This window comes from Nomia melanderi, chromosome 13, assembly GCF_051020985.1.
Source record: "Nomia melanderi isolate GNS246 chromosome 13, iyNomMela1, whole genome shotgun sequence".
Lineage (NCBI taxonomy): Eukaryota > Metazoa > Arthropoda > Insecta > Hymenoptera > Halictidae > Nomia > Nomia melanderi.
Window position 1 is genome coordinate 9,952,902 of NC_135011.1, and position 12,528 is coordinate 9,965,429.

At 32.2% G+C, this 12,528-nt stretch overlaps 4 protein-coding genes, 1 long non-coding RNA gene and 1 other non-coding gene across 7 annotated transcripts in view; 2 read left to right on the plus strand and 4 right to left on the minus strand.

The window, feature by feature from the left end:
• Positions 1 to 2,140, minus strand: part of qless (decaprenyl diphosphate synthase subunit 1 qless) — an 85,243-nt gene extending 83,103 nt beyond the window's left edge. The window contains exon 1 of one of the 2 annotated variants that reach the window (XM_031973579.2): positions 1,896 to 2,140. In XM_031973579.2, coding sequence (XP_031829439.1) covers positions 1,896 to 2,051 — 156 coding nt within the window. In that variant the 5' untranslated portion in view covers positions 2,052 to 2,140. The remainder of the gene's footprint in view (positions 1 to 1,895) is intronic. The other variant, XM_031973580.2, reaches the window with a different exon arrangement.
• A 428-nt stretch (positions 2,141 to 2,568) lies between these two features.
• Positions 2,569 to 3,716, plus strand: mRpL32 (mitochondrial ribosomal protein L32). Its single transcript, XM_031973582.2, has 4 exons — positions 2,569 to 2,728; positions 2,956 to 3,207; positions 3,295 to 3,437; positions 3,508 to 3,716. Exons 1-4 carry the CDS (start codon positions 2,638 to 2,640, stop codon positions 3,643 to 3,645), a joined length of 624 nt encoding a protein of 207 aa, XP_031829442.2. The 5' UTR covers positions 2,569 to 2,637; the 3' UTR covers positions 3,646 to 3,716.
• Positions 3,717 to 3,731: 15 nt separating this feature from the next.
• On the minus strand, positions 3,732 to 6,434 carry spn-F (C2H2-type zinc binding domain-containing protein spindle-F). The gene is made up of 5 exons (XM_076373070.1): positions 5,268 to 6,434; positions 4,922 to 5,186; positions 4,760 to 4,851; positions 4,497 to 4,686; positions 3,732 to 4,429 (listed from the first exon to the last, which is right to left on the minus strand). The coding sequence occupies exons 1-5, from the start codon at positions 5,496 to 5,498 to the stop codon at positions 4,131 to 4,133; spliced, it is 1,077 nt and encodes a 358-aa protein (XP_076229185.1). The 5' UTR covers positions 5,499 to 6,434; the 3' UTR covers positions 3,732 to 4,130.
• Positions 6,435 to 8,418: 1,984 nt separating this feature from the next.
• ics (ras suppressor protein 1) lies at positions 8,419 to 10,788 on the plus strand. Its single transcript, XM_031973541.2, has 8 exons — positions 8,419 to 8,663; positions 9,030 to 9,080; positions 9,155 to 9,275; positions 9,356 to 9,474; positions 9,544 to 9,626; positions 9,710 to 9,824; positions 9,925 to 10,057; positions 10,124 to 10,788. The coding sequence occupies exons 1-8, from the start codon at positions 8,519 to 8,521 to the stop codon at positions 10,206 to 10,208; spliced, it is 852 nt and encodes a 283-aa protein (XP_031829401.1). The 5' UTR covers positions 8,419 to 8,518; the 3' UTR covers positions 10,209 to 10,788.
• A 24-nt stretch (positions 10,789 to 10,812) lies between these two features.
• TRNAS-GCU (transfer RNA serine (anticodon GCU)) lies at positions 10,813 to 10,894 on the minus strand. The gene has a single exon. It is a non-coding gene; the product is annotated as a tRNA-Ser (tRNA).
• On the minus strand, positions 10,895 to 12,233 carry LOC116425594 (uncharacterized). The gene is made up of 2 exons (XR_004234710.2): positions 11,846 to 12,233; positions 10,895 to 11,260 (listed from the first exon to the last, which is right to left on the minus strand). It is a non-coding gene; the product is annotated as an uncharacterized LOC116425594 (long non-coding RNA).
• Positions 12,234 to 12,528: the final 295 nt, after the last annotated feature.

Consider the following 12,528-nt stretch of genomic DNA (forward strand, 5'->3'; position numbering starts at 1 on the left):
GCTTAGAAAACGAAGCTAAAAAAAACGAAAATTCTGCTAAAACAAATAGACTAGTAAAATCGCTCAACAGCAAATCCCACGAACATTGTAATTCAATAGACCAAAACCAGTGAAATCTAATTGAATTAAATAATCGTACAAAACAAAATCCTCGAGTACAATCTCTAATCTAAATTTTCAATTTCCCTTCCACTGAAAAAAGAGAGGAGAATAATATTGTTTATTGCGACGTGAATCGAATTCCGTGCTACACACAATTTCACTGAAAAAAAGAAACGAGGTCGTCGCGATGTAAATTATTACACGGACTGTATCGCTTTCGAATTGCGCGGAATTATAGGAAACGCAGGCCTTTATGGGGAAAAAACGAGAAATAGAAAAGAAAACAGAAAAAAAAACACGCAGAACCGTGGATTCGTAGGTGAATCGGTGAATAAGAGCAGGGATCTTTACGCGCGTGGCGCGGCTAAACAAGCCGAGAAAGTCAAGAGCGTGAATTCCATAGGTTAACCATGCTCGAAGAAGGATATCTCACGGGCCAGTTAGCCTACTTACGAGAAGCGGGACATGAAATTCGTCTCCGACCGTTCGCGACCGGTTTTCGCTCGATTCGATAATATTGACCAGCGTCGCCGTGAAATAGAGAAAAAGGATCTTTCTACGCCGGGCAACGCCTGGCCATCCGTTTACCTAAGACTTACGTAATATGTACGGACGATTAGCCGTGTGCGTCGTGACCGACCGGCTCGCGAGTCTGCGATAGCCGACCGATCGAAAAGAGATTTCAAAATCCGATCTCCGTGTCACTTTCGAGCAGAGAAAGTCGTGCAATTCGTGTGGATGTACCGCGGAACGATTTATGGAAAACTTTCGTTGGAGGCCGTTAAGACGCTTAGAAATTAAGATTGAATTAGAAACTACGGACGAGAAATTAATATCCCATAACGGGAAAAACCGTGGGCAACGACGAACCATAAACTATTTTCAACAATTCCTGCAGTTTTCGTTAGAAGAAACTGTTCTTTTTCCGTGTTCGTAACGGCGAGTGGTTAGAGCGCATTTGAATTTGACTGCTACGCATGCGCTCGACGAACGAGAGTCGCTCCTGTAGTCAACACAACGCTTGCATTGAGTTATATATTGTGTTAGATGATATTGTGAATAAATGAATAAATCAATAATTGAATTTCGATTTTTCGTATGTCATTCGAGTGGAAACTGTTGTTTTATTTTTTGTCCATGGTATAGTGTTAAGACATTCATTTGAACTGCGCAAGTGAGAGACGCCAACTAGGTCGTCTGCTAGGAACAGCTGACAGCTCGACCGGACAAAAACGTGGTTTGCTGAACTTCGTACGAAATGTTTTATATCTGCCGGCTATAATTGTCTTGCACATGACTTTTCCCTTAAAATAGCAACTGCCAGCGTGTGTAAAGAAAACGATCGTTTCTTAACCTTCGTTTTAAATCCAATAGCGTTTCAGTGAAGGAATGTGTTTTACCGACACTTTTTACAGAGACATTATGTAATTTAGTTGGATCACAAAATCCATTAGAATCGTACTTCTCACATGAGTTCGAAATATCCTCGATTATTTAATAGTTCCGCTTCTGAATGCCTATAAAAACTTGTAAAGCAAGCGAAACAAAAAACCGCGGATCAACGTGTAACCGTTCTGAGACCCTAGACGAGAGTAGGTTATGTCGCTAGTGACACGCGGGTCACTTTTGATATTGAACGAAAAATGAATGAAATATATGATTTTGTGAGTATATCGGTGAATATTGGCCTAGAGATAACCTGCTGATAGCTTCAAAATTTACCACCGACATGAAGTGATTATCGTAGATAAGATTACTCGTGTATTGTGGCAATGAAGTTGAAATCAACGTACCTGACAGTGCTGAATTAAAGTGCTGGTCTGCTGCTCGATTCTGGGTCGTGACTTGACACATGTCGTTGAAACTTTCCTCCGTAATTGGGCGAAATGTCCGAACTGGCACAATTTCTCTACACGAGCACAGAGCCTACTCGACCCTATACACGCCATAGCGAAAACTGTAGTGAGCCAAGTCAAACGACTCCTAAAGACTTTCGAGTCCAACTACTCCCCACCGACACTTCAAAATTGATTCCCCACCCACTTTTCCCTTTCCCTTCCCCACCTGTAAATACACCTGCTTTGAACGGCATTAATCGGAATGGTACTATGAATCTTGAGTGACTTCAATCATCGAGTATTTCTGAAGAAAGCGGCATTAAACTCGAAAAAATGTCAAAGTGATTGCTTTTCAGCGACCTCTTTTTTATTTGAACTCGAAACATAAATTATTCAGATTTCATAAAGACTTTGTGAAGACTATTAAATAGTCTTAATATATGTCGATTGTATTCTCGAATGGTATGCAACTCAATTATTTTTTGTAGAATATCATTTTACTTATTACTGAATTTATTTGAAGAATTTTATATAACCTTCAGATTTTTCTAGTCACTTTAATAAATGAGGAAATAAATATTTAAGATTGAATTAATGTGTATTAAAGTTTTTGCAAATATATACGTAATGAGAATTAGCCTTTAATTCATGGACACTGATTTCTATCTATTTCATATATTGTGATCTATGATTAATCATGGCGGGTGGTTTATTGAAAAGGTTATCTCATGCATTTAAAGTATTTGACGAAGCAGTTGATATTATTTTGGGTCGAGGTTTTCCGCCAGGTAATAAGAAACTATAGTTCATATTGTATTTACTTATAACAACGTTGCAACACATTGAAAATTACTAACTACCAAACCTAGCATTCCTAACCTATAAAAAGAAATTTAAATTAATATTGCTTATAAGTGATAGAAAATAACAATGTTATATGTATATAAATACATAGTTTATTATAAATTTGTTCCATATATATAAATATATTTTTTTTTCATTGTATTTCATTTAGGTAGTTTATGTGTGATTGATTGTAATAATATTATAAACCGATCCCATCCTACAAATTTGCCCGGACGATCTTTAAAAGACATTTTAAACGATTCTTTTTTGTGGGCTGTACCTAAGAAACGTCGTACTATAGAAAAACGACTAAACAGAAGATTTGGTTGGCCTAATTATATATGGAAACCACATGTTCCTAAAACGAATATTTTGATGTGTAGACGATGTGGTCATCATTATGAAGCTGGTTTACTTTGTGGTAAGATTCGAAAAGTAACTGAAAACACTAATCCTTATTGTTATATCTTCAAATAATAGAATGTTAATATTCTATTAATGATTATAGGATATTGTTATGAAATAGTAAAAACTGAAACAAAAGAAATGATGGAAGCTATAAAAAAAGAATTGGGAATTGAACCAGTGGAACAAAATGTTATAGTATTATACGAAGGAGAGAAAGAAAAACTGAAAGAGGAATTTTGGAAGGTAGTTAATTTAATTACATTTGTCATTATAAAATTTATTTAGAATAAAAACTTTTATTTACATTTAACAGACACAGAGAATTGTTGAATTACCTAAGAAGAGACCTGAATGGTTTAATTCGAACTTACTTCAGCCAACTATGCAAGAACCATCTGAGGAAAAAGATGTAAAACTTGTAAATACACCTATAATTGTAGATAAAGAATAAGTAGCATCAGCAAGGTACTTCTGTTTATATCCAATTTAGTTATAGGAAACAAATAAATTTGAAAAACATTACACCTATATTAAAAGTAAAATATTCACCATCCTTATTTTATTTTTAAAGTGTAGGATTATTACAATAACTTTATTATCTTAATTCTCCGTTATCATCACAGCTTAAAAACAAAAAAATACATGTCATATTACTAACAATCATATTGACTATCTTTTATAATAAATTAATTTTTTTGTATTGCATTTCTATCCATGATGGTTATTTTCTTCTATTAAATCTTATCTGGATCAACAGTTCATAAAATTCAGTAATCAAAAGCATGTCTAATGCTGATAAAGTTAACACACTTACAATGAATGTATATATAGTATTTACAATTATCTTTTATTTTTAAAATAATGTAATAATTTATGGAATTTCTTTAGAAACGAATGATGCCGGGTTATTACCATTACTTGTGGTTTAAATAGTTGTTAATGAACAATTTCAAAACCATCGATAGATACTTCTTTAGTAAAATGGCTTAAAACATGTTCATGGAATTCTGTAAATGAAGTATGTTTTTCAAAAAAAGATCCACACAATGGACAAATTTTATCATCTTCTTCAGCATTATCTGTTGAATTAGAACATTTTTCTAAAGGTAGACTCGAAGTTTGAAGACTGGTTTGAGTTGCACCATGTTCTTTAAAACTTTCATCCGAATCGAATTGTGTCCCAGCTTGACACATTTTCTTGCTTGCATTCATGCGACAGTTATTACACATTGCTCCTATAAAGTCAATATTTAAGATAACCTTCTGCAAATTTTTCTTTACACATTAGATATTGTTTATTACCTTCTTTCATTTTTCTAAAATGCAGTAGGGCTCTTTTTAGCTTGGTTTGTTGTGCTAATAAAGTATTTTTTATTTGACTTAATCTAATATCATGCTGTTTTAATAACTCTAAGTCTGTATCAGAATCTTCTGGATAAGTAAATCCAATATTTTGTAAATTCACTTCAGTACTATTTTGTAGTTCGACCATCTATTTAAATAATTAGGAAATATTATTATAATAGTTCATGAAATTTACTAAATGTATAATACTTTTTACTTACCTCTGCATATTGCTGTTCAAGATCTGATTTTTCTAACATAATACTATTGATAAGTCTTAATGATATTTCTTCCAAAGTCTGTTCTTTTTCCTCTGAAATCATATACACATTTCTTAAATTAATATATATGCACTATTCAATGTACATTTCACAAATACAAACCATTATCTGCAATTAATTGTTGACTACCATCTTTTGATTTAGTGGATTGAGAAATATCACAAAAGTTATAAGACACAATGTCTGTTGGTTGAGCCGGGGAATGTTGTTTGAGTGTATCAGAAATTTTTGTCAATTGACTACCTAACGATTTATTAGTCCTTGTTAATTTTGTTAATCGATTCCATAATTTACGGTTTTCTTCCGCTACCATAAAAATCTGATGAGTTAGTTGAGATTTTTGTTTGGTAAGCTCTTCTACTTTTACCTATCAATCGAACTGTATTAAAATATAATGTATCTATGTATAAAATATGAATATTTTATAATTTTATATAAATATACAAACCTTCAAGGTTTGTACAATAGTTTCTTCATTATCATCTTTTATTTTCATAATTGCTGCAGACTCATCTTTCCCACATTCAAGCCTTAAACACATGTTTTCTTCTTCAACAGTGGCTAATCTTGTTTCTAATTGTCGACAACGTTCATTCATAGTTTTTAATGCAACCAATAGTGCATAATAAGAACCCAGTTTTTCAGTATCTGGATTCTCTGATTGTTCCATGTCATTCATAATAGATCAATAAAGTTAATAAAAAAAAAAAGCACAATTGCACAATTTAGCAACCACTTTTATTATACTAAATATTTCCCATCGAAAATGTAAAATCACTATTACTTGTCCATGTTAAAAGAAATTATTCTGTCAAAATTACAAATTAAATCTTAAAATAAACTGATAATAATCAAGGTTAACCATTATACAAAGTTTAAATTAGGTTAAGTTGTTGCACATTATAACAAACTGAATTGATCACAAGTATTAATGCAAGTCATATACAGAGTTTCTATTTTGTATAGAATTAAGTAGACCTTATGACATTAGTGATAGGCATTAGCACAGTTTAACAACAAATGCATTTCAGTTGATAACGCGTTGTTGGTGAATCCCCTTGTTAGTAAACTGTATCGCAACCTTTGAAAGGTACACAGTTCATAATTATTACTCAAGCTTCACTTTCACTTTTGTATCAAGATTTACGTAAAAAATAAAGGTATCGATCTTTATTACATATTTCTCTTATCAAATTTAAAGTGACAGTTGCGTTTAAACTACATCGCAAAGATAATCGACACATTATCTTACACTATACAGGGTGTTAAAAAAGTTCTTGATTTTAGTCAAACAAACATATGATAGCAAAGAACGCATACGAAGAATAATAATGTAACAGATCATGAAATTATACATGAAAAAGGATATATTGACGTCACAACTGTAACGTATATTCTTATAAACAAAAATGAAATTTTACTTGTAAAATGAACATGTTTTGATATACTGTCTACGGTTTGGAGTGGCCAATTTAAGAATTACATTTGACCCGAGAATTAAAATTAATGAAGTCTGAAAACTTAAACGTTTCCAAATTAAATTCACATTACATTAATATCACCAACGAGATGTAGGATAGATGGGACATGCAACGTAAATTTTTGTCCTATGGCGAAGGGGTTATATGACCCCCTTGCCATTCCTGTGTCATTTACAACGTTACCAACAGAGTATAAGTTTTTTTATGTGTGTGTCGCCCTTGATAGCTTGCAACCGGTGTTACGCAGGTGCCAGTTTGTTGTTTTCCTTGTTCTGTAGACTTTAATTTATCAGTATCGTGATACTATTTATTCTTGTAACAAAAGTTCTGATTATGTCATATATAAATATTTATTTTGAGGAACAAGTTATACATATACGTATATTAGAAAACATGAGAGATAAAGGCCTTGTCCAATCCCATCCAATTCCTTTCCTTTCCTTAAAGGTGTTAATTAGAGTTCCATTTTTTGTGCATATTTCGAAAGGTGTTAATAGAGTTCTCCTACCTTTCAAACTCTATTAACACTAGAACTACCGAGCAGTAAAATTGATTACTCTGTATTTCCTTATAAAATATATAAAAATACATTTATTGAGTATTCAATTTCTTTATATTCTAGTTTGTATTTATCTAAATCAACTCATCGAATAGTTTCTCAGAAAATCGTCTGTGCCTTTTCCATAATTGCGAAAGAAGTGACACGAAATGGGTCATTTTGACCCAACCAGTGGTTCTAGTGTTAATATTTCTCGAAGTCTCCTGATTCTTCATTGTTCCTCGTGACATTTTAAAGTTCCAAGATTAAAAAGGAGAACTCTAATTAACACCATTAACACTTTTTGAGGATTAGAGCGCCAAATCTTCTTATTCTACAATTTTTTAGCAACACTTTAGAGTTTCCAGGTAAAAAATGGAACTCTAATTATCAACTTTTAAACTTGCTCAAGTTATCATGAAATTCCAGACTTTGGCGTAATGAAAGATTGGAAAGAAGAAGGTGTAAAGGATAAAATAAAATACGCAGGCAATTTTAAAATGTTAATTTATTTATTTAATTGTATTGATGATTGAAACGATGATTATTTGAAAACATTTTTGTATTCTAAGCAATACTACCTAATCCGGTGACGTTAGCCGAGATAAACGTGCAATAATAACAAAACGATTTCAAACAATTTGATATTATACTTTATTCATTCTGTGTATTTTGCTACGTGAAATCGTGCGGCATTCAACGTGCTGACTAACTATTTACAAAAAGAATATCGTGAATATCAACAGAAGATTTATAAAGCATAAAATTAAACAATAATTAATAATAAATAGAAATTGACTTTATCAACAAATAGAAACCAACATTACCAACACATGGGCTACATTAACGCCACATTCTCCTGAAATTCTTCGTCCTTGTCGTACAGCGACACCGCTCTTGTTTTAGTCATTGAGGGGATAGGGAAAACGCGTGATTTTGTTTGCTAAATAGTAGCCCTGAGAGCGTGTGACAACATTTTTCATTGCATGTTATGTCTATCTTACTCATTGAGTAGAGGTAATGAGGGAACGTTGTGTTCTCTGATGACGAATGAGACTCGCGATGAAGATTTCTAGATTAACCCTTTGCACTCGAGAGGTGACTCTCAGTCACCACTTGGTTTAATGCACTAAAACTATAAAATTTGATATTCAACATTGAACTCTGTATAATGTATCGGTGAAATATTGAGATAAAAAAGCTTTGTTTCTCAATTCACTTGCCATTTCTCTTTGAGTTAATTTAAAAAATATCGTCTGTGTCTAATTAGAAAATGTTAAGTATTTCTAACGAAATATTTTTGAGTGCGAAGGGTTAATTTAACAAACCTCAATGTTGTTCATTCCCCACGGATCAAAGTAAAAAACTGTTTTGCTATTATCAATGTATTATCTTCAAATGAAATTTCCACTTAAAGTAGAACAGAAAATTTTGTTACGTTTCTTTTAAAGTGTCGATAATAAAATGCTACAGGAGCTCAGTAGCGAAAGTAGATAATACGGCAAGGGGTTAAGCTGTGTCTGTAGTCACAGATGACACTACAGCGACATCTGTCGGAGCTCAGGAGTACGGCTAACGCCGACAGACAAGATGAAAGAAGTGCGGCAAGTGAACGAAGTCGAAGAGGTGCGCGCATCTTTATTTAAAGCTCACTGACGTGTTGGTACAATTGCGCGCGCAATGAATCAAGCACCAGTATCGTGTATTCCAGCCGGGAAGATGTCAAAGGCGAAGAAGGTGCTCGATGAGGCCCGCGAGATCCAAAATCCTGAGCTGGATCTCGCGGACAAAGGCATCTCAACGTTCGAAGAGATGTCTGGATTACGTGAGTCTTCCATATCTTTATGATACCCGTTTGGATCGCCAAATTAGGCAACTTGTCTTGACTGGTTTTTGGAGCGGATGGAAATCCGAGGAGGCCATTTGTCGCTTGCCCACGAGGTGGGCGTGTCAACGCATGCGCGCGAATTTCTTTTAAAAGATAACAACAGTTTGAAATACCAATAAAGAAATTGAAATATGATCAATAATTATGAACTAATAATTATTGCTGACATATGTACTGATGTATACACTAATTTTTTTGACAATTAATGTCTTAAACATGATTAATAATATCTATGTACTAATTAGCATAATATTTGTCATGCTTAAGAATATTTACTTACATACTTCTTTCTTTCTTTTTCAGTTAATATGATTAATATAACTAGACTGACTTTAAGTCACAATAAGATTCAAGGTAAATCTCTGCAATATAACAAAAATTTATAAAAATTTAAAGACAACTGTTGTTATTCAACAATTTTTCAACAGCTGTACCACCAGGGCTTGCCAACTTGGTCAATCTAGAGATTTTAAATTTATTTAATAATCATATTACTGAACTTCCTATCTCTCTATCGCAGATGCCAAAGTTGCGGATTCTCAATGTTGGGTAAGGTTTTTGTACATACAATAATTGTTATATAAATATATTTGAACATATTCATAAAAATATTTTGATCAACTTTGTAGAATGAATAGGTTGGATGTACTTCCACGTGGGTTTGGTGCTTTCCCGGTCTTGGAGGTGTTAGATTTGACATATAATAATTTGAGTGAAAAGAATTTACCAGGGAACTTTTTTATGATGGGTTAATATATAAAATTATCACTTTAGACATAGATTTTTGAGAATGAAACTAAAAAATTGTTATTTATAGAAACATTGAGAGCACTTTACTTGGCTGACAATGACTTTGAATATTTACCACCTGAAATTGGACAATTAAAAAATTTACAGATAGTAAGCTCAAAACTGTTTCAATAAACAATAAAATTTTTATTTATCATATACAAATTTACAGACAAATTTTTATTATGTTCCAGCTTGTATTAAGGGAGAATGACTTAATAGAATTACCAAAAGAAATTGGAGAACTAACACGACTAAGAGAATTACATATTCAAGGGAATCGATTGACTCTATTGCCTCCAGAAATAGGTATGACAATATTATATTTTGCAGTTTATTAATTAAGTTTCCATTTATTTGAAAATATAAATTATATTTTCAAGATTTTTAACTGGGAATTATGTTATAGGAAATTTGGATTTAGTAAGTAATAAGGCTGTATTTAGAATGGAGTTTAATCCATGGGTGACGCCAATTGGTGATCAACTTCAAGTGGGTATATCTCATGTCATGGACTACATTCGATCCGAAACGTATAAGTAGTAAGTACAATAAATTTTATTATATGTTGAAAACATACCGAAATGTGACTTGTATGCCTTTTTCAGTGTGTACAATAGACATCAGTCAGCCAAAGGACCACCACCGCCAAGTGAAAACGACAAGAGTAAGAAAGTATCGCGTGTTCGTTAAGTTAAAACCAAAAACAATTTACACCAAAAATTTATTTTAAATTATAACATAACTTATCTTAATTCACTCACTGCCAGTAACCCGTAACTAATAATATTCCCGAAATAAAAATGGTGCCTTTACTAATGTACAACTAACCTATATTTTTATTATGCATTTCAAGTATTTGTATAGAAAAATAATATAGGAATTAAGTTATGCTCTAGAAATATGTAATATATTATTCTATTGTCTACATTTGTTAAATGATATTTTTGTAACGACTGGGTAGTAAGTAACATGTGTAATAAATTATATTTTAGAATAAATTGCTTTTAATTTAGTAGTCATTACAAAATTATTCACATATCGTTATATATCATGTTAAAGATCTTTATGCAGATTACAATAACGTTTATGTTTTATGCTTTTAGTTACGTGTATCATATTTCAATGGTGTTTAGATTAATCCATTCTATAAACATATATTAACACTTCTAACAACCTAACGTTCAATAACAGAACACTTTACTATTATTTTAATTAATTAATAAATATACGTATTGCATTAAAATATTTATAGCAATAAATTAATCATTGGGACATACTAAAAGTAAAAAATAATCGACGAGGATGGGATTCGAACCCACGCGTGCAGTGCACATTGGATTAGCAGTCCAACGCCTTAACCTCTCGGCCACCTCGTCCAACGAAACAATTGTCAAAACTGTTCGTAGATTAGGGTTAAATACCCTTAACGAATCAAAAGAAATACTACAATGTATTGATATTTAATAACATACCTACTAACACAATAATTTAATGATATATGTAAAAATGTACTAGTTTAAATTATTCCTCAATTTTTTCTAACTCCCTAAATGTGTTGGTATGAATGAATTAATGAAATATTAAACAAATATTATAAAGAAAATGCACTAATTACTAGTATACTCATTGATCTTGCTGTCTTACTATGTAGAAGTCAATATAATTCAATCAGCACCGGTAAATGTGAAAATGAGAACTGTGTCGAAAATTATAATCTCTCTTCTTCTGCAACAAGATGGAATCTAGTTGACATAACAAATTTATTCGTTGTAATTTATATATTGTTCACTTTCTTTATGTTTATTCATGCGCTAGATTTATTAAATAATATTTTTTCTATTATGCATGTAAAAATCTTTGATTCTTATTGTCACAAGTAAAACTTAGGAAGCGTATAATAAAATTGTCTACTTATTATCCTATGTCATTGCTATATATTGCAGTTATGTTTCAGTTTAAGTATTACGTATGATGCCTGCAAGCAATAGGTAAGCACTTACTTACGAAACATGTATGTGCAGTTTCAAAGTATTAGTTATATTATTATTTCAACTCTTTGCACTCGAGAGGTGACTCTCACTCGCTACTTGATTTCATACAGTAAAACTATAAAATTTAATATTTAATATTATACTTCATATAATGTATCAATTTGAGAAATAATGAAATATAATAGCTTTGTTCCTCAATGTACGTGTGATTTTTCTTCGAGTCAGATTCGCAAAATATCGTCTTTATCTCATCAGAAACTGTTCAAATATTTCTAATGAAGAACTTCCGAGTGAAAAGGGTTAATTATTTTAATTTATAGTATTCTAGTATAATACCTGTTTCGGAGTATTTCGCTGTATGCTTTCAGTTTTCTTGAAATAATTCACGAGGACTGAAGCGTGTTGGAAAAATTCATTTCGGCGGAGCGCGTTTGAAAGAATTATGTATACGAACATGATGGACGTGATTTAACGGTGTAAATTTATATTTATTGTGTATGGTCGCTAGTTGATGGTCGAACTAATGATATTTTCAACTGTCCGAGGCGAAGTGTGGCTGTTTACGGGTACGAAAAATGACCTCTGTTAGACGCTTGCAATTTTCTGGTGGGAATAACGTGTTTAGTAGCTGTGAAAATAGCCTGGCAGACTGTTTTAGAAATTTAACTGTTCCCAAACATCTGCGTTTTTACGATGTTCATCGTTAGGCTTCTCCACGATGGTCTTGACCTGTGCTGACGACAAGACGCCGTAACAATACTTACCTTTATGTCATTTATTGTAAATCAGGACCTTTTAACTAGTCCAATTAATTTACATACTATGAAACAACATCAGAAATGCTTACAGTTCCTCAACTCGTGCACCTTTCAAAAAGTTACTAACTATTAGCAATGTTTTCATTCATTTCTATCTTTTAACACGTCGAATACCGCACGATTTCATAGAGCAAAATACACAAAATGAAAAAATATAATATTAAATCATTTAATTGAATTCCAATCTTACTATTGCACGTT